General features: G+C 39.1%; 2 protein-coding genes across 2 annotated transcripts in view; one reads left to right on the top strand and one right to left on the bottom strand.

The window, feature by feature from the left end:
• Nucleotides 1-20085, top strand: part of LOC110195029 (heterogeneous nuclear ribonucleoprotein H2-like) — an 82158-nt gene that overhangs the window by 14472 nt on the left and 47601 nt on the right.
• On the bottom strand, nucleotides 8430-9374 carry LOC110195026 (olfactory receptor 52K2-like). The gene has a single exon (XM_020967680.1). It carries the CDS (start codon nucleotides 9372-9374, stop codon nucleotides 8430-8432), a length of 945 nt encoding a protein of 314 aa, XP_020823339.1.

Genomic DNA, 20085 nt, shown 5'->3' with positions numbered 1-20085 from the left:
TATAGATGACCACATGAAAACATAATCTAAGTCACTGATAGTAAGAGAAATACAAATTAAAACCACTCAGGTTGTATTTTATGCTTTGCAGATTCATGAAGATGACAAAAAATGGCAGCAGTCAATTTTGGAGATACTGTACAAATATAGGAACACTAGTACTCTCGTGATGGGGTAGTGAATTGGTCCAACTATCCTGGATATCCATTTAGAGTTATACAAAACATATCATAAACTGTCCACACCCAATAGAAATCATTTTTGCCCAGATATATGCCAACATACTGATAATTTAGAGATGATACAGTAAAACTAACAAAAATACAAATGTCCAGGTTAATAAAAAAGAAATGAACTGTTTCAATAACCAATTAGCAGTAAAAAAAAAATTTCATAAGACATGAACGAGCTTCCAGAGTAAAACTAACCTCCAGGATAAGATGGATACACAAGTAAATTCTATCAATCATTCCAAGAACAATTAATTCCAATAATACATAAAATGTTAGCAATAATAAGAAAAGGCACCCTTATAATATTTTTCTCTGATATAAATAAGGTCTTGATAACTAAACCAAGGAGAAACAAAATAGAGAAAGCAATCTAAAGACCAGTAACTTTAATGACCATTGACACAAAAATGATAAATAAAATATTATCAAGATGGCTATAACAACATATCATAAGACTATGTGCTATAAGCAGGCTGCGGGGTTGAATCAATGTAAAACTATAAATATAATAAGTCACATTAATAATACAAATAGTAAAAACCATATGATAATATCAATAGCTGCTGAAAAAGCTTTTGACTAAACCAAGTAACCCTTTTTTATTAAAAGACTCTAGAAATCATATAAATCAATGGACCTTTCCTTAAAACCAATAGATTCCTTTCCAGTAAGATCAGGGGTAAAACAAGGCTACCCATTATCATCACTTCTATTTAACATAGTGTTAGAAATGGTAGCTAGAGCAATAAAGCAAGAAATAGAAATAGAATATGCATGAGCAGAGAAAAAACAAAATTATTCCTTTTTGAGTTGATATGTGTGCTTCTGGAACTTCAGAGAGACAACAAAAACCAACTGAAATAATAACTTCAGCAAAGTTACAAGATATATGATAAAATCATATAAATCATTATTACTCTATAAAATCAACAAAATATAGCAGGAAGAGCTAAAAAGAAAGTACATTCAAGTAACTACAAGAACTATAAAATATTTGAGAGTATACCTATCAAGATTCAGATTCACCAAGAGACTATATGAATCTTACTTTAAAACACTCTTTGTTGAAATAACTACAAATCTAAATAATTGGAGAAATATTGTTATTTCTCATTGGTAGATCAGACCAATATATGAAGAATGACAATACTACCTAAATACTACCTACTTATTTAGTGCCATACAATTCATATTTCCTAAAGAATATTTTAGAGACCTAGGATAAAGTACTTATACCCATGCCATTCCCCAGTAAATAAATGGTCAAAAGATACAAACAGGCAGTTTTCAAAGGAAGAAGCTAACAACAGTCATGAAAAAAAATGATTGAAATGAGTGAAAATTTGAAGCCAAAGTGAAAATTAAAAATGAGTGTAAAATGCTGTACATCACAAATAAAAAAATGAAAAAGCAACTTTGATGTGCTACTTCATACCTATCTGACTGGCAAATCTGACAGAAAAAGAAAATGACAAATGTTGGAGGGGCTGTGGGAAAAGAGGTACACCAGTGCATTTTTAGTAGAACTTGGATTGGTATAGTCATTCTGGAAAATAATTTGAAACTGTGCCCAGAAGGACACTTAAATGTGCATGCTCTTTGACCCATCTATACCACTACTGGGGTGATACTCCATAGAAATCAAAGAAAAGGGGGAAAGATCCATCCATACAAAATATTTATAGTAGCTCTTTCTTTGGCTGCTAAAAATTAGAAGTTAAGATGTCCTCCAATAGGGAAATGACTAAGCAAACTGTAATTTATGACTATAATGGATTATTGTGCCATAATAAATGATGGAATGGACAATGGAAAGTAAAGTGAGCAGAACTAGGAGAACAATGTATACAATGATAAAGTTATAGAGAAAAACAACTGAACTATTTGTACAAGAGAATGATGATGAAATATGCCCCACACCTCCTAATAGAAACAAATGGGTCATTTAACCTGTGGTTGTATGTCTCCTACAGATTATACTAGTGCCATGGAAGGTACCTGTGTTGTCAGTGTCTCTTCTCTGCTCCCAGTTTGAAAGGCCTGTACTTGGGCTAAATTTTCTTTGAGAATGATGGCATGTCATATGAGACCTTGGGAAAAAAAGAACTGTCAGCTACAGATGCTAGGGTGAGTCCCCAAAAATGTCTTCTCATCAGAGCCTCCTGAACATTAGAGCCATAAGATTAAAGTAAGCAGGAAGAACAACGTTGATTTGGGGAGGGTTACTGCAAGCTGCTTGTCTGAGATCAGGGGAGGGCTTTACCTACTTTTATTCTAGGGAATTTTGCACAATAGATCCTTTTTTCACCAGGCTTTTGGGGCCAGTTTATTCAGGGAAGTGCCCCCTTCCCTCTGCTCTCCCTCTGAAACTTCTCTGACTTTCCCTTGATCTAGCCCCATGAATTGATAAAAGGCTTTCCCTTATGTTCTTCCCTTTATGTCTTTTTTTTTAGGCAATTGGAGTAAAGTGACTTGCCCAGGGTCACACAGCTAGTAAGTGTCAAGTGTTTGGTCTGAGGCCAGATTTAAACTCAGGTCCCCCTGACTTCAGGGCCGGTGCTCTATCCACTGTGCCACCTAGCTGCCCCCATCCCATTAAGTTTCTTGTGCTAGAGTTTAGTTCTAGTATGGAGTTTAGTTCTCATGTGATAAGGATGAACTGCAATGATAGGCAACTATGGGGGGGGAAACTGCTGTTTCAATGAATAAATGTTGCTGAAATGGACTCTTGTGGAGGAAGGATCTCCTTCATACTCCTTCACTCCTTTATCTCTACAATCTGTAAAATCTGTGCTTACTCATTTGGGACACTGCCCACAAGGAGAACAGAAGCAGAGCTGTCAGCACCATTGATGTTGTGGCTCTTGTCTCAGTTGAAGAGTTTGCGGAGGTGGAGGAGGAGTTGAAGCATTTTATTCATGACACTGGCCCCAGCTTGTGAAAAGGCAGGGATGGCAAGGTCAGGGAGGAGTTAGTAATCCCCTTTGTCTGGATCAGAGAGAATGAGTGAACCAAGGTAAATATAGAAGAACTATCCCCTCCACCACTGTGGATGCTATTCCTCTCTTACTATCTCTCTTAATACAGCCTAACATCACATTTGCTTTTTTGGCTATTGTGTCACAAAGTTGGCTCATATTGAACTTATAGTCCACACAAAACACACACATGCACACAAACTCCAGGTCTTTTTGCACAAATTGTTGTCTTGTCAACCCATCCTGTACTCACACAGTTGATATTTTGAATCTCATTTAATAATGCATTCTAAAATTTTCTTTGGAAGCCAAATGAATTTTCCTGGCCCCTCACTAGAAGAGCCCACCTTTCCCCCTTTTGAATATTGAGACATTTGTCCCTCTCCAGTCCTGTGGCAATTCTTCCATTCTTCCACATCATGTTTGAATTTACCAACAAGTCGATCCACCCATTATTTTGGTACCTTGTGGGTTTCCTCACCAGGGAGTTGCCTCTATTAGTGAAATCAAAGGTCTAACCCCTATCCTTAATCCAGATGTAGGGCTATATGGGGATCTGAGTAGGAAATGGGTAGTTTAATAGGCAGGGAGCATTTTTGAATAAACTGAACGGAATGGGGATAGAATTAGGCTTATTGAGTATGGTAATTCTAAATGAGCTGTGAGATTGATTTCTTTGCCACTGACACATGGCAATGAATGTGGATAAGTCCTTAAGTGAATGAGTGAATGAGTCCTTAAGAATGTAACTGGACATGTCCCCTCTTATTATCTGTCTCTTTCAGAATGAAATATACCAAAAGATTTGCTGACTGTATTCTAGATTTGCTTCTGTCCTTTGGCTAATAATAACAGCATGAAAAACTTGGACCTGAGTAATATTTGCATTAGGAAGGATGAAATGAAGCTTCTGTGTAAATGCCTTGATCAAACAGGATTGTAAACTACAAACACTCAAGTGAGCTGCTATGAGTTTTCTTTAGGGTATCTTAGGTTTGGTGGTCGAAAGGAGAAGTAGGTAGTGAGACAGGAGCACAAGTTTGGGGAGGGAAATTGGAAGCTCCCTTCTTGAGGTAGGCTCAGAGATCAAGGTCTCACACATTTTTGTTGCTGTAGGGATTGTGTTTCTCCTGGGAAATTGACTAGAAAGTGGTTGGCTTAGGGGTTTCTCAAAATGTCTCTGAAAGGCCTGGTTAAAGCATCCCCAAAGCTTAGTCTCAGCACTGTCAATTGGTAGTCATTTTTCTCTCACAAACCCTGCCCCTATTTTTGGTTGTGGTTGTTCTGTCTATGTTAGAGGGCTCAGTTACAGAGTGAGAAGTATGAATAAGCCTAGGATGGAGGCAGAACAAAGATCTGATAAGGAAAGATTATGCTATATTCAGTGAATAAATTCACTAATTCCAGAAACTGGGGATGCATTGTTTCTCAAAGCTATTACTGAGTCACCAAGTGGACATAGACCTCAAAAGTCATCTATTCCAACATGTTCCTGAATAGGAATCCTCTTACAACATCTCTGAGATATGATTATATCCTTCCCCAGTAGAAGATCTCCTGTTGAGGAAGCCACTAGCTTGTCAGACAGCTGATTCCATGTTGGAACAGTTTACATACTGAGAGAGTTTGTCTTGATATGTAACTAATTTCTGGCTCTCTTAAATATACTCACACATCATTATTTCATTTTCAAAGAAGTAGAGCACATTTCAGACCTCTTCCATGTGACTGTCCTTCAGTTACTTAAAGAAAGTTATTAGTTCTTTTCACCAACCAATATTTGTCATTGTCTCCAGTCCTCTTTCTTATTTCATATTTCTGTGTTCTTATTTATTTCATATTTCTAATGTGTTAAATTTAACATACGTTCTTTAAAAATAAAACTGTACAAAATTATACACAGATTCATGTGTAATCATATTTTGGGTGTGTTGTTTATTGAAATGTTCACATTTGTTTAAATTCCTAATAAAAAAAAGTTTAATTTTAAAAAGCATTGTTGTTTTTGTTGTTGTTTTTTTAAAGTAGTCTATAACTTTCATGAACCGCTGCAATGTGAAGTGAACAGAACCAGGAGTATGTTGTATACACTAACAGCTAAATTGTTCAGTGAAGAACTGTGAATGACTTAGCTATTCTCAGCAATTCAATGATCCAAGATAATCCCAAAGAACTAATGATAAAGCATATTATCCTCCTCCAGAGAAAGAACTGATATGGTTTAATATGAATGTATATGTAGAACCTATATCAGATTGCACACCATCTTGGAAAGGGGGGAGGGAAGGGATGCAGAGAAAATTTAAAACTCAAAATGTTAAAAACTAAAAATAAATTTTAAAAAAGAAATGGTATTGTTTTAATACAGACTGAAGCATGCAATTTTTGACTTTCTTTTATTTTAGTCTTCTTGTACGTAATGACTAATCGGCAATGTTTTACATTATACATGTATAACCTATATCTGATTGCTTACAATCTCAGGGAGGGGAGTGGGCAGGAAGGGAGGGAGAAATAGAATTTGGAACTCAAAACTTTAAAAAAGGTTAAAAATGTGTTTTAATATGTAATTGAGAAAAACATATGTGTATACATTATATATGTATGTATATATACATATATGTATACATATTTTTAAAAGTCTATATTCACTACTTCCTTTCCTTTCTTCCCCTCACTTGTCAATCCCTTTTGACCTAACTTCCAACCCCACCACTGTATTGAAAACAATCTTTCAAGAGATATCAAAGACCTCAATTGCTAAATCCAATGGCCTTTTCACAGTTCTTATCTTCTTTGTCTTTTCTTGTAGTTTTTGCCACCAGTGACCATCCTGTCCTCTTGAATATTCTCTCTTGGCTTCCATGGTCACTGCCATCTTCTGATTATAATACCTGTGTGCTCTTATATAATGTATTTAATCACTTTGTTTCTCAGTGTCTTTTCTCTGCAGCACTCTGCTTTGGGGCCACTCCTTCAAACTGCACTTAAACTTCAGGTTTAGGGTCCCCAGAGGGTGAAACTATTATTTCACTCAGAGTAAAAGTGTAACTCTGAGGTGTTGTGGCTTCTAATACTGTTGCTCATAAATCTCCACCAGTGTGCTCTTCATTGGTTATCCATAAGTAGCTTCAGTTAGCCTTTGGCAAGTTACCAGTCAAGCATTTATTAAGTGCATACTACATGCTAGGTCCTGTGCTAAGCACAAGCACTGGGGATACAAAGAGGCAAAAACGGGCCTTCCTTCAAGTAACTCTCATTCTTATTGGTGAGACACTATGCAAAAAAAAAGAAAAGTACATACAAGGTGTGTGTGTATACATACATATATATGTATGTATGTATGTATGTATGTATGTATGTATGTATGTATATGTGTGTATATGTATATATGTGTATATATATGTATATATGTATGTGTGTGTGTGTGTGTGTGTGTGTGTGTGTGTATCTGAAATGGGAAAATATTAGCTGGAGGAAGGGAGACCAAAAAAGGACTCCTGCAGAAGGTGAGATTTGAGCTGAACTTGAAGGAAGCTAGGGGAACCAAGAGGTGGAGCTGTGGGGTGAGGGACTAAGAGAGGAATAGCTCATTCCATGCATGGGAGACAGCCAGTATAAAGCCATGGAAGTGGGAGATGGGGTGTTTAGGGAACCATAGGTCAATCACTGGAACTTCACTGTAGAATGTCTGGAGGGGAATAAGATGTACAAACAATGGAAAGGACCAGGTTTTGAAGAGCTTTAAATGGCAGACAGAGACTTTTTATTTGATCCTAGAGGTTGTAGCCACTAAAGCAGAGAAGTGACATGATCAGAACTGCACTTCAGACAAATCACTGTGGCGCCTGAGGAGAAGATGTAATAGAGTGGAGAGAAATTTGAGACAGGGAGACAAATCAGTAGGCTATTCCAGTAAGCCAAGAAAGAGGTGATGAGGGACTACTGTACAAAGGCAGTTACAAGAACAAAGAGGAGATATATAAATGACAAGTTTGTAAGGTAGAAATGACAAGACTTGGCAATGAATTTATATAGACAGTTATTAGAGGAGTCAAATCATTGAATTTATGAGCCTTGGAAATTGGGAATCTATTTGATAGAACTAAGGAAGTACGAAAATTAGGGGAGTTTCGGGGAAATAATGAGTTCTGCTTTTGACATATTGAGTCCGAGGTATCTACAGGGCATCCAGTTTGAGATGTACAAGAGGCAGTTGGAGAACTGTGACTATTAGCATAAAGATTAGGGTTGTTATCCATGTTATTCATGTGTCATCTATGATACATTGAATTTAATCCCACTGAACCTATGAGCTCTGATGAGGTCATTAAGTAAGATAATATTCCGGGGCACAGGACAAAACCTTGGGGAATCCACAATTCTAATTGTGGATGAAGTACTAGCAAAGTGGCTGAGGAATAGTTGGACACATAGGAGAGCCAGCAGAGAAGAATGACACAGAAACAGAAGAAAGAATATACAAAAATAATAATAATAATAATAATAATAAAGGGTGATTGACATTGTCAAAGGCTGCAGAGAGGATGAGGATTGAGAAAAGGCTAGTAAATTTGTTAGTTAAGAGATCACTGGTAACCTTGGAGAGGGCACCTTCAGTGAAATAACCAGATTACAGAGGGGTTTAGTATTGAGTGAGTAGTGGAATCATCTACTGTAGATGGCTTTCTCAAGTAATTTAACCACAAAAGAGAAGAAATTAGAACCAGTGGAGATGATTACATCATGTGAGAGTTTTTAAGGATGAGGGAGACATGGACATGTGTGTAAAGAAGTGGAAAGGATCCAGTAAATAGAAATTGAAAATATGAGAATAATAATGGCAGCAAATAGTTTTTTTCAGACTGAGAGCTCCATGAGGGCAGGAATGTGTCACCCAGATCAGACCAGGGACTTCTTGAAGGCAAGGGTACCTGTCAAATCAATAGTCAACCAATATACATTTGTTAAGCATCTGCTATGTGCCAGGCACTGGTCTAAGTGCTAAGGATACAAAAGAGGCAAAAGATAGTTTCTATCCTCTAGGAGCTTATTGGGCACTCCTCTAAAAATAGAAAGTTGTGCTTCATTTGTCCAACATGAGTTTACCCACAATTAAACAACAACATCTCCTTTTCCTCCTTCCCTTACAACCATATTAAGGCCTAGTTCAGTTCTCCAGTGAGACTTGTTTCTGCCCAGCCCTGTTTTCCCCAACCTACACATTCTTTCCCTGGAACAGACCAAGGACCCGGTCACGAATTTGCTTTGTCTTGATGCCATACATTATAGGGTTGACCATAGGTGGAAAGAGTAGGTAGAAATTAGCAGCAAGGATATGGACATGAGGAGCAGCATGGCGGGCCATACGGTGCAAGAATGATGAGAGCACTGCAGGTGTGTAGAAGGCCAGGATGGCACCCACATGAGACACACATGTTCCAAAGGCTTTATAGCAAGCTTCTCGAGATGCTAATCTCACCACTGCCCTCAAGATCAGAGCATAGGAGAGGGCTACAAATAATAGATCCATCCCACCTATGCCCAGTGCTACTGCAATGCCATAGATATTGTTGAACCATGTGTTACCACAGGCCAGTTTTACCACTGCCATGTGTTCACAATAGCAGTGGGTGATCATCCGACCCCGACAATATGGGAAACGCCTGAGAAGCAATGGCAGTGGGGTCATGAGGGCCACAGCCCGGGCTACAGCTGCCATCCCAATCCTGGCAATGAGTTGTTGTGTCAGCACTGTGGCATAGTGAAGAGGTTCACAGATGGCCATGTATCTGTCAAAGGCCATGGCCAAGAGAATGGCTGACTCCATGATGGAAAAGGAGTGGAGGAAGAACATCTGGGTTAGGCAGGCATGGAAGTTAATCTCATGATCACCAAGCCAGAATAGGGCCAGCATCTTAGGCAATGTGGAGGAGGAGAGGACCAGATCAATGGCTGACAACATGGCCAGAAAGAGATACATAGGTTTGTGGAGGGTAGCATCTACCCTGATGATGAAGAGGAGGGTGCAATTGCCCAACAAGGCCAAGATGTAAGCTGAGCAAAAAGGAATGGAGATCCAGATGTGTAAATGTTCTAGACCTGGGATCCCCATCAGCAGGAAGGAGGTTGGGTGCAGGGAAGTGCTATTCATGATTGACATAGCCACTGTACGCTGGTCTCATCCACACCTGTCTTCTTAGTGGCTTCTCCCCTTTCAAGAGAGAGTGCTCAGAGTGATCAGAATTAGACATATCAATCTCTGACCTCCCAACTGTGAAGATGACCCCTGGTCCTCATTCCAAAACCTAATGGAAAATCAGGCAGTGAGTAAGCTGAATAGATACAAAGAACAACATGTGGTCTCTTTCCTTAAAGAACTTAATGTCACTAGGAATATGACATATACACACTTGGAAAGTTAAATAACACAAGGAATGCCAAGTGAGACATACAAGCAATAAGTGCTATAGACTTTAGGAAGAGGTAATGAATGCTATGGGCTGCCATGTTCAGGAAGGTTTCCATTGAAGAGGTGGGACATCTATCATGCTAGTACTCTGCTCTAGAACCTGCAGTGGCTCCCTGTTGCCAAAATCATAGTAAGAGGAGTGAATGTTTTAACTGAATTATCAGAAATAGCTGTCCATTTGGATCTGATTAACTGGGCAATTGCCAAAACACCCCCTCCCATTGGGGCAGCTAGGTGGCACAGTGGATAGAGCACCAGCCCTGAAGTCAGGAGGACCTGAGTTTAAATCTGGCCTCAGACCAAACGCTTGACACTTACTAGCTGTGTGCCCCTGGGCAGGTCACTTAACCCTAATTGCCTTTAAAAAAAAATAAAAATAAAAACCACCACCTCCATGTTCTGTAGATTTCTTCTAGCCTTTTTTGGTCAAGCTACCAATTCTACCATACACATGGCAAAAAGAAAATGCCCCCCTCCTTTACTGAGAAGGCAGAGATAGAGGAGAACATTTAAGTTAATTCCACCATAGTGAATTCCATGCCTAGGATCATAGAATCACAGAATCTCAGAATCAGAAGGAATGTCAGTGGTCATCTAATCTAACTTGTACTTCAATAGGAATTTCTGCTACAACATCCTCAATCTGAGCACCCAGCCTCCTTTGAGTCCTCCAGTGAGTGAGGGAGCCTTTTTCTTCTGGAAGCAGCCTACTCTGCTCTTGAATAGTTTGGATAGTTAGAAGAGCTGAAACCTCTATCTTTGCAACTTCTGCCCAGGGCTCCTAAGACTGTACTTTGAGGTCAAGCAGAACAAGTCTAATCCCTCTTCCCCATACCAACCCTACAAAGACTTGGAGTTATTATGTTCCCCTCCCTTACCTCTGAACCCAAGGTTTTTCCAGGATAAAGATCCCCAGTACTTTATTTATTTATTTCTTTGTTTGTTTGTTTGTTTGTTTGTTTATTTGGTGAGGCAGTTTGGGTTAAGTGACTTGCCCAAAGTCACACAGCTGGTAAGTGTTACGTATCTGAGGCCGGATTTGAACTCAGGTCCTCCTGACTTCAGGGCTGGTGCTTTATCCACTGTGCCACCTAGCTGCCCCACCAGTACTTTCAATCAATGATTGAATGGCATATTCTCAAGGGCCCTCACCACCTTGGCCTCACCTGTATGGATAATCTCCAGTTAATTAATTTCCTTCCTAAAACATGGCATTTAGAACTAAACACAGTACTATAGATGTGGTCCTCCCAGGGCAAAAGATAGCAGGATTACACCCCATGCTGTTAAGGATATTAAACTTCTGGGAATTCCTCTTTCTACATTCATCCATTCATTTTTTCTTTCCCTCCTGTCTCAAAGAAAAAGTATCCTTCTTCCTATAGCTAAACTTGTCCTCTCATATCATCTCTTTAGGGCCTTGAATAGCTTCTCTCTTTGCCAAACTGCGCAGGTCTTCCATATATTGAAGGGGGGACCTTAACCTGCTATTCTTTTAAGTTAATAATATACTCTGACCCTTTCCTTTTACTACTAATCCTTTCTGATAAACACAGTGCTTTGAAATGGACATTTGTTGAAAGAATGAATGATCCTACTCTGATAAGGCAGTATGGCCCAGTGAAAAGAAACCTGATTTTGGAGTCAGAGCCTCTGTCACTTATTACCTGTGTGACCCTGGCCAACTCATTGAATCTCTCTGGTTTTGTTTCCTTATGGAAAATGAAGGAGTTGGGCTAGATCATCTCTTAAGTCTGAACAACATGTGGCCCATAGGCCACTTGCAGCCCACCAAATGGGTTTTGGGCAGCCCTCAAAAAAAGTAGAGGATGTAAAGAAATTAAAGATATAATGAGTGGTTTGTCCATACCCCACTTAACCCACCTTCCACTAGTAACTACTGTACCCTTCATGTAACTTGACTGGTGGGCTGCCACTACACACTTTCTCCTGCTTGTCACATGACCCACAGCAACCAACCATTGTCAGTGTGTCTCTAGCCTCAGAGGAGCAAGAGTAGTGTCTTTTCTCTGCATTTTTGGTCATTACTAAATGTAAACAGTAAGAAAACCTGAAAAATGTAATAAAACTTGTACCACTTAGCAAAGAATTTAACATTGCTGTGATTTCATGATAAATAAAAATCTTAAGTAATAAGTGTAATTAATTTATATTAACTGAAATTTCCCTTTTTTAATATGGTTTATTTGCAAAATAGTTTATTCATTAATTATAACTTTACTTGGAAAGTGAGCTGCTAAAAACCTATCTTCAGCCCAAAGAAGTTTAGCCTATTTTAATTTGGCCCCTACCTACTACCAAGGTATGCAGGTCTGTGGTAGGTCCTTTCTAGCTCCAAATTCAGCAGTGGTCTTTCACTGTTTGAGACCTTAAACTCAACCACTAATTTTGTTACAGTCTTCCAGTTTCAACAACTGGTCTTCAGCCCACAGAGAATAGGGACTGTGTGTCTCCTATTTCTTCAGCTTTTCCCTCCACTAATGCCTAACACAGAGCTCTACTGCCAGGGGTCTTTCAGTTAATATTTCAAGCTAATTGGCTGATAGATCCCTTTATTGGAAAGCAAGGTTCTTAACCTCTAATTGTGATGTGGGCCCCATTGAAAATCCATTGAAGTTTATGGATCCCTGCTCAGAATAATACTATAATAATACATATGGTAAAAAACATAGGCTTACAAAGGAAACCAATTCTTATTGAAATCATTAACAATTTTTCAAACAATTTTTTCCTTGGACCCTTGGGTAAGAACGCCTGTTCCAGAACATTATAGAATTCTAGGGTTAGAAGCATTTAGTCCAAACCTTAATTTGACAGATGAGAGAACTGATGTCAAGGGAGGTTAAGAGACTTGGTAAAGGATGCCCAGCAGCTCAAGGTCAGGGCTTGGACTCAAAAATAGGTTTCCCAAATCCCATATTTTTCCCTACATTCAGTTGTGTTCTAGTCTGAAACATATTATGGGGTAAAAAGATGGAAAAGAAAGAAGAAAGATTAATAATATCTGGACAAACTTAAAGGCAGAAGTGCTAGGCTTAGGTGGGGATGTAAATCAGGGAAGCCTTGCTGGAGGGGGTGAATGTTGAGTGGAGCAAGGAAGGAAAAGAAGGAAATGAATTGTTAAGAGAAAGAGTGGAAGGTATTCCAAAAGGGAATCTCAGAGTCTGAGGAATGTGAGGCATGGGCTTTGGATGTTGAGAATGAGGGGAAGTTTTCAGACTGGAGCAGAAGCATAAGGCCATAAAAGACAGAAATAGGGGCAAGACCAGGTGAAGAGGCTAAACAAAGCCCATACTGATAAATTCAGATTTTTCCTAAGTGTATGGGAACCTCCTCCCTCAAAAATCAGACAAAAGCCCTGGACTGTACCAGCAACACAGAAACGAAGACAGATATACAGATACTTAAGAATCCCTGTGTACTCCTATCCAGTGTCCTACCCAGTCCCTTCATTTAAAAAAAAAAAAACATTTTTTCCTGTTCAGGAAATCCTATACAAGCTCCAGCTTTCAGTTTGAGCTCTAACTATGGTTTTGAGGGGATAGTTTAGGGGAAACTGTAGCTGTCCACAGGGATTCCATCCAACAAGAATAAGATCCTAAATGCTTGGAACCTTCCACAGTGAACTGTCATACTGGAAACTGGGAATTTCCCCAAAGTTTTCTGGAGTCCATTCCTATCTCACATCACAGAAAAGCCTCACCTGGTCACAACTTAGCTCCTACAAGCTCTCAGGATCTTCCTGCAGTTTAGGAAACAAATGCAGAACACCTCTTTCTTCTTCTTCATGGAGATTCTAACTTCCAGTCCTCTCTGTCTGAGACTCTTTTGATATAGACAAAAGGGGCCTCCTCTTATTTATCTGGCCTCACCCAGCTATGCCACATGCAGTTGCCTATCAGAGTTCCTCTTTCTAAGATGCTCTTAAGCTCTTAAGGCAAGAAAGGCAACATAGGACAGTGGGAAAAGGACTGGATTGGCCATCAATGGACTTCAGGTCAAATCCTGCCACTGTCACTTTACTGTGTGACCTTGGAAAAGTTATTTAAACCTCTTTGTGCTTAGTTTCTTCAACCCTCAAATAAAGGGGCTGGATTAAGTAGCAACTAAAAAGTCCCTTCCAGCTTTAAATCCATAGTTCTGTGATTCTCCCTTGCGCTTGAGGGTGGGGGGAAAAGGCTTAGGTAAGAATGGAATCAATATCTTGTAAAAGATCAGTCTCCCCATCTTCCTATGCTTCATTGTGCCTGGACAGTATAACAAATAGTGTACCCCATTATTTCCCCTCCTACTGCCCCATGTGCCTCTAATTCAGAGTATCTTACACCTTGTTTATGCATAATTGTTTGCATGTTGCCTTCCCTGTTAGGGGCACTAGGTGGTATGATGGATAGAAAGCTAGACCTGGAATCAGGGGTTCAGATCTTCCCTCAGATACTTACTAACTGTGTAACCCTGGACAATCATTCAACCTCTACCTGCCTCAGTTCCCTTATATGTAAAATGGGGGTAATAATAGCACCTAACTCCCTGGGAGAGATACATCTGTAAGCCTCAAAGTGCTATATAACTACTAGCTACTATTGAGGGCAAGGACTATTTTTGTCTTTCCTTTTATCCTTACTGCTTGTCATAGTGCCTGACACCTAGTAAGCCCTTAATAAATGCTTGTCAACTGATTGACTGGGACTATATCTCATTATCCTGGGAACCACATTTTAGAAGGGCCATGGAAAAGCTTGACTGCATACAGAGAAGAGCAGGCAGGATTGGGAGCTAACTCTTGAGATTGACAGTTGATGTTTTGTATCTTACATACCACCATCTACTTGTGGAGCACACTCCTTCTCCATCTCTTCTTTCCCAGCTATGCTCTGAAAAGTCCTGTTGTTCTCTAGCAGCTTGCAAGAGTTCTGTCCCCACACTCAAATTTATGCATGAAAGGCATGCAGAAGAAAATGGGATTCAGAAGTCCTATGAATTTAAGTGTGAACATACAAAATTCTGTACCACAGACTCTACCTTCTAGCTGTGAATGTGTTTATTCCTTGATGCAGTCAAGTGGCTGACCAGAAAGTCATAAAATATAATCCTTGCCACCAATCTATTCTATCCCTGTGACCCAGCTAAGAAACTTCATAGCCCAGGGATTCTCGACCTGTGATCAATGGCCTTAAAAAATATTTTGATAACTCTATTTCAGTATAATTGATTTTCTTTGTTATCACATATATTTTATGTGCGAGGCAGTTAGGTGGTGCAGTGGATAGAATGCTGGACCTGAAGTCAGGAAGACCTGAGTTATAATCTGGTCTCAGACACCTAGTAGCTGTGTAATCCTCTGCAAGTCTCTTAACCACTGTTTGCATCAGTTTCCTCATCTGTAAAATGAGGATAATAATAATACCTATCTCCCAGGGTTGTGCTTTGCAAACTTTATAGTTCTCTATAAACGCTGGTTATGATTGTTATTATTATTATTAATTTTTTGCATTTAAAAACACCATTCTGAGAAGGGATCTACAGGCTTCGCAAGACAACCAAAGGGGGCCATGAAAAAGAAAATTTTAAGAGTCCCTGTCATACTCCCCTATCTACATCTCTACTATTTTTGCGAACTTCCTGAGTGCAGGAAGAAAGATTAGATTCTGACCAGAGCTTTACAGTCTTTGTCTTCCCTGCAGCACCCAGCACAGCATTTTATATAAAGCAGGTGATAACTAACATTTATTGAGCTGACTGAAAGTCGTCTTGTCACATGAAAATAAATGGAAGGATCTGGGGACATTTAACTAGAAAAGAGAAGAATTAAGTGAGAATTAAGAGTCTTCAAATATTTAAAGAGGTTGTCATGGAGGAAAAGGATCATACCTGTTTTACTTTTTATAAAAAGGCTGAACCAGAGGAAAGTTTATGTTCAATATAAAGTAAAATGTCTTAATGATTAGAAGGTGAAGACTCAAAGGCATGGTCTCTGCAAGAAATTTCCTTTCTCCTTATCCTCAGAAAGTGACAGTAGAAGTCCACCCAAAAACTCACTCCATGGAGATGGGGGACCTTGCTGAGAGAACCCTCAATGAGACTGGCTTGGGGGCTTGAGACCCTGGGGACAGTAAGAATCCCAAATTCATTTTTTCTAGGAGCATGAGCTCTAAGAGGGGGAGAAAAGGGAAGGATAGCAGGTAAAGTTATCCCTAGTTATTCTGTATAACCAAAGGAAACTATCCCTAGTTATGGAGGGTGTCTATACTCTGGTGGGAAGGGGGGAAATGGTGTGATATGTGGCTGTGTTTGTTTCTTGATTGGCCTATTTGAAAACCTGAATCCCCTGGGCTAAGGTGGAGTGGAGTGGGATCTTTGATCAATCCGCCTAAGGACTTGAGTCCCTGGATGGTTTCCTCAGTCAGTCTATCTGGAGGCCTGAGTCCCTGACAAGGGAAAGCCTATTGTGTCATATCCCTTAAAGGACTACCTCCTATACCTTCCCCCACCCCAAACTCCATGTTCCCAACCCCAGTATCCACCTGCTTCAAAGAAACTTCCTTCTCTGAGGGGGCAGCCAGGCATCTGTGCTCTCTCCTCTTCAAATGGCATATATTTATAACCCAGGCTGCTCCATGCTATGGGACCCCTGGGGAAGAAGAGTAGATAATCTGAGACACAGGGAGCTAGTCTAAGAGACTCTAGGGAGAAACTGATCAACTCATGAATCACCTGATGGAATAGCTGATAATCACAGCTCACCAGTCCAGGTTGCCAAGGGAAGTAACATCATGTACTGGAAAGGTCACTAGCTATGGAGTCCAAGGAACTGGTTTTGTTTTTTTTTTTTAGTTTCATCTCTACCACTATTATCTGGGTGAACTTGAAAGGTTACCTTCTTTGGGCCTCAGTTTCCTCTTCTGTAAAATGTAAATGATGATACTTATACTATCTATCTCATAAGGTAAATCAATATACTTTTCTATGCATTTTGAAAAAAACATGTTGACAGCTGACGCAAGCATTCACAGTTCTAATGAAGCAATCTTGCTTATGATTTCATTTAGAGACTGCACTAAACTATAAAACTTTAAAAAAAAATATGCTTGTCTATTTGTCTCTGGCAAGAAAAATGCCCTGATAGGAATTGAAATGGAAGAGAGATTCCTTAAATATAGATGATGGTGGAGAGGCAGTGAGGTACAGATGAAAAAGCATGAACATTGAGCAAATGTATGGTGGGCTGCCATGCAGCAAGAGTTGAGCATCAGAGGACAATCAAAAGGCTGCAGTGCTACAGAAGAAACGGCAGGCGCAGCTGGATGGTACAGTGGATGGAGCACCGGCCCTGAAGTCAGGAGGACCTGAGTTCAAATGCGGCCTCAGACCAAACACTTGACACTTACTAGCTGTGTGCCCCTGGGCAGGTCACTTAACCCTAATTGCCTTAAGGGGGGGGGCAGCTAGGTGGCACAGTGGATAGAGCACCAGCCCTGAAGTCAGGGGGACCTGAGTTCAAATCCAGCCTCAGACCAAACACTTGACACTTACTAGCTGTGTGACCCTGGGCAAGTCACTTAACCCCAATTGCCTAAAAGCAAAAAAAAAAAAAGAAAGAAAGGAAGGAAGGAAGGAAGGAAGGAAGGAAGGAAGGAAGGAAGGAAGGAAGGAAGGAAGGAAGGAAGGAAGGAAGGAAGGAAGGAAGGAAGGAAGGAAGGAAGGAAAAAGCAAAAATATAAAAAGAAAAAAGAAAAAAAGAAAAAGAAATGGCAAAAAAAATGAGTGAAGGTCTTCAGTACCCTGGACAGCTCATGCCCAAGTATAATGTGCTATGAGAAAGTATCTGTAGATCGCAGCCTTTACTGTCGGAAGCAGTACCCATTTAGATGCAATCACAAATATATTGTAATAATGACAGCATTGTCTTCACATTTCACACCCAAAGTCTAGCAGAATGACCCATATAAATGGGTAATGAGACAATGTGATGTAATTCAAAAAGCAGTGGGCTTTGAGTCAGAAGAACTGGATTCAAGTCCCAGATCTACCATTTCCTTGCTGTGATAGATAAATTATTTAACTTTCTCAAAAATTGCCTCATTTTTTAATTTTGGTTTATTTTTCAAACAGAAGGATATTCAATAGGGCAACAATTGGGGCAGTGTTGGAATTGCCAGGTGAAATTTGAAATATACTTCTTTCCCACTACTTCCTTTTCCCCACCTCTCCCCCACCAAAAAAAAACCCTAAAATGCATGGAGTGGGAGAAAGACAAAGTATATGTAAGAGAAATTCATTTTCATATGCAAAAATTATTTTTATTAACAAAATCTGTTTTCTCTCTCTTTTGCCTCCTCCTTTCATTGAAAAACAAAAACAAAATTCTTGTAACAAATATGCAGTCAAACAAAACAAATTCCCAAATTGGCTATGTCCAAAAAAATACATCTCAATCTACTCCCTGAGTATTACTTGTTTGGCAGAAAGTGGGTAGCAAGTTTCATCATAAGTTTGATGGAGAAATGGTTAGTTACTGTGTTCATCACAGTTCTTAAGTCTTCTGAAGTTGTTTGGGAATTTCCTGATTCTATTCAAGATTCAGCTCAAACACTACCTTCTGCAGAAAACTTTTTCTATTCATTCAACATGTTAATGCCCTCTCCAGTAAGGAATCTTTCATTTAATCCTTATGTATTTTTATGTATACACACACGCATATACACTTATGCTGTTACTGCATTAGAATGTAAACTTTTTGAAGATATTAATTGTCTTTTTGTCTTGCATCTTTGAAGTTTAGCATGGTATCTCATACATATTGAGCACTTCACAGATGGTGATTAATTGATTAATTGATGGAATTATTGAGATCAATTTTTTGAAGAATTTTAGAACGAATTAGGGATTTTTGAAATTTAAAAAGAGAAATGGAGGTCACAAAGAGCTACCATAGCTTCATTAAAGATAAATAACATCAGACTATTTTCATTTCCTTTTACTAATAGTAGTAGTATAGCTAGATTTGAGCAAAACATTTTCAGTCTCTCTTGCTAGTCTTGTAGATGAAATGGAAAGAGAGGGATTGGGGTAATAGTTTCCAAACTGAACCACAGATCCCTGTGGGGAGTTGTTTTTTTTTCCAATGAAGTCCATGAATTCATAAAAGTGTGTTGCTGAAGTGAGGATAGATTTTGTTACATATTTTGTCAAAGAAAAGAAACTAATAGTACAATGCTCACAAGTGATAAATTAGAGAGGAGTTGTAGACTTACTGATCTGAAATCCCAGATCCCAACACACGTGAAAATATGCTAATAAAATATTATAAATGCTAGGTATATTGAAAGAGATATATACACATGATTGGGTTCTATTTTTATTATTAAGATTAGTACTGTACTTCAGGGAAACACTGTGATATGGCAGAAAGCACCCAGGATTTAGAGTCTGAATTTGTACCCAAGTCTTTCTAATTCTACCAATTACTCTGTGACAATGGGCAAATCAATTCTCAAATTGAGCTTCAATGTCATCATTTGTAAAATTGAGAGAATAATACTTATGCATCCTGCCTTACAGGGGCACTATAAAGAACATGCTTGTAAACAATTCTTTGAACTATAAAAAAGTGAGTTATTTATAGGAATCGGTTAATAATTCAATAAATATTAAAATCTCACTGTGTGATGACCACAGTAAAAACCTGTGTGGTTTAGTTGGATTACACAGCATTCTCAAGTTCTGGTCTGCTCCTGATCTTGACTTGTAGAGAGTTTGGGGGAGCAGTGTGAGAGAGTAAAAGGAAATCACCAGGATCTATCTTGAGAGGCTCCTGGTATGAATCATCAGATCTTCCAAAGATCTAGTCAGTGTTCATAAAGGGATGATTGGGGCAGGAGCTGATAGAGATGTTCTAAGCATGAACTATGAGCTAAACTGAATCAGCTGATCAAAGTTAATCCTAAAGGCAGGGGCAATGACTGGCCCCCCTTCCTTTCTTCCTGTCTAGGGAGAAGTTAGATGTTCGTGTGTATTATTCATGTTCTCTTACTACCTATTTCCATTTGACTCTTCTAGAATGATATGGAAGCTTTTCTCTTTTCACAAATGTTTAATTTCTATTTTGGTTGTCAAACTATGATAAATTTACTGGTCACCAAATAGCTCAGACTATTTAAGATAGTATACACAGATAGTGATAAGGAAAATAAGAGGAATTTCTTCTTTTAGAGATGAGTAACATACATACCAGCCCAGTATTACTGGGCTGAGGACTGGAGCCCCAAAGGGAAAGGGAAGGAGGAAATATTATTGATTACAAGAACTTCAAAAGTACCCGAAACCACGAAGCCTATTTTTATTTCATTATCCTCTTCCCCCGCCCCCCCCAAAAAAGACA

Source organism: Phascolarctos cinereus, unplaced genomic scaffold (genome assembly GCF_003287225.1).
Source record: "Phascolarctos cinereus isolate Bilbo 61053 unplaced genomic scaffold, phaCin_HiC Scaffold_726;HRSCAF=1367, whole genome shotgun sequence".
Taxonomy (NCBI): Eukaryota; Metazoa; Chordata; class Mammalia; order Diprotodontia; family Phascolarctidae; genus Phascolarctos; species Phascolarctos cinereus.
This window is presented reverse-complemented; position numbering and strand designations above follow the sequence as displayed.

What these genes read in the sequence shown, in the direction of transcription:
- LOC110195026 (XM_020967680.1), bottom strand. Translation starts at nt 9,374, where the DNA reads ATGTCAATCATGAATAGCACTTCCCTGCACCCAACCTCCTTCCTGCTG.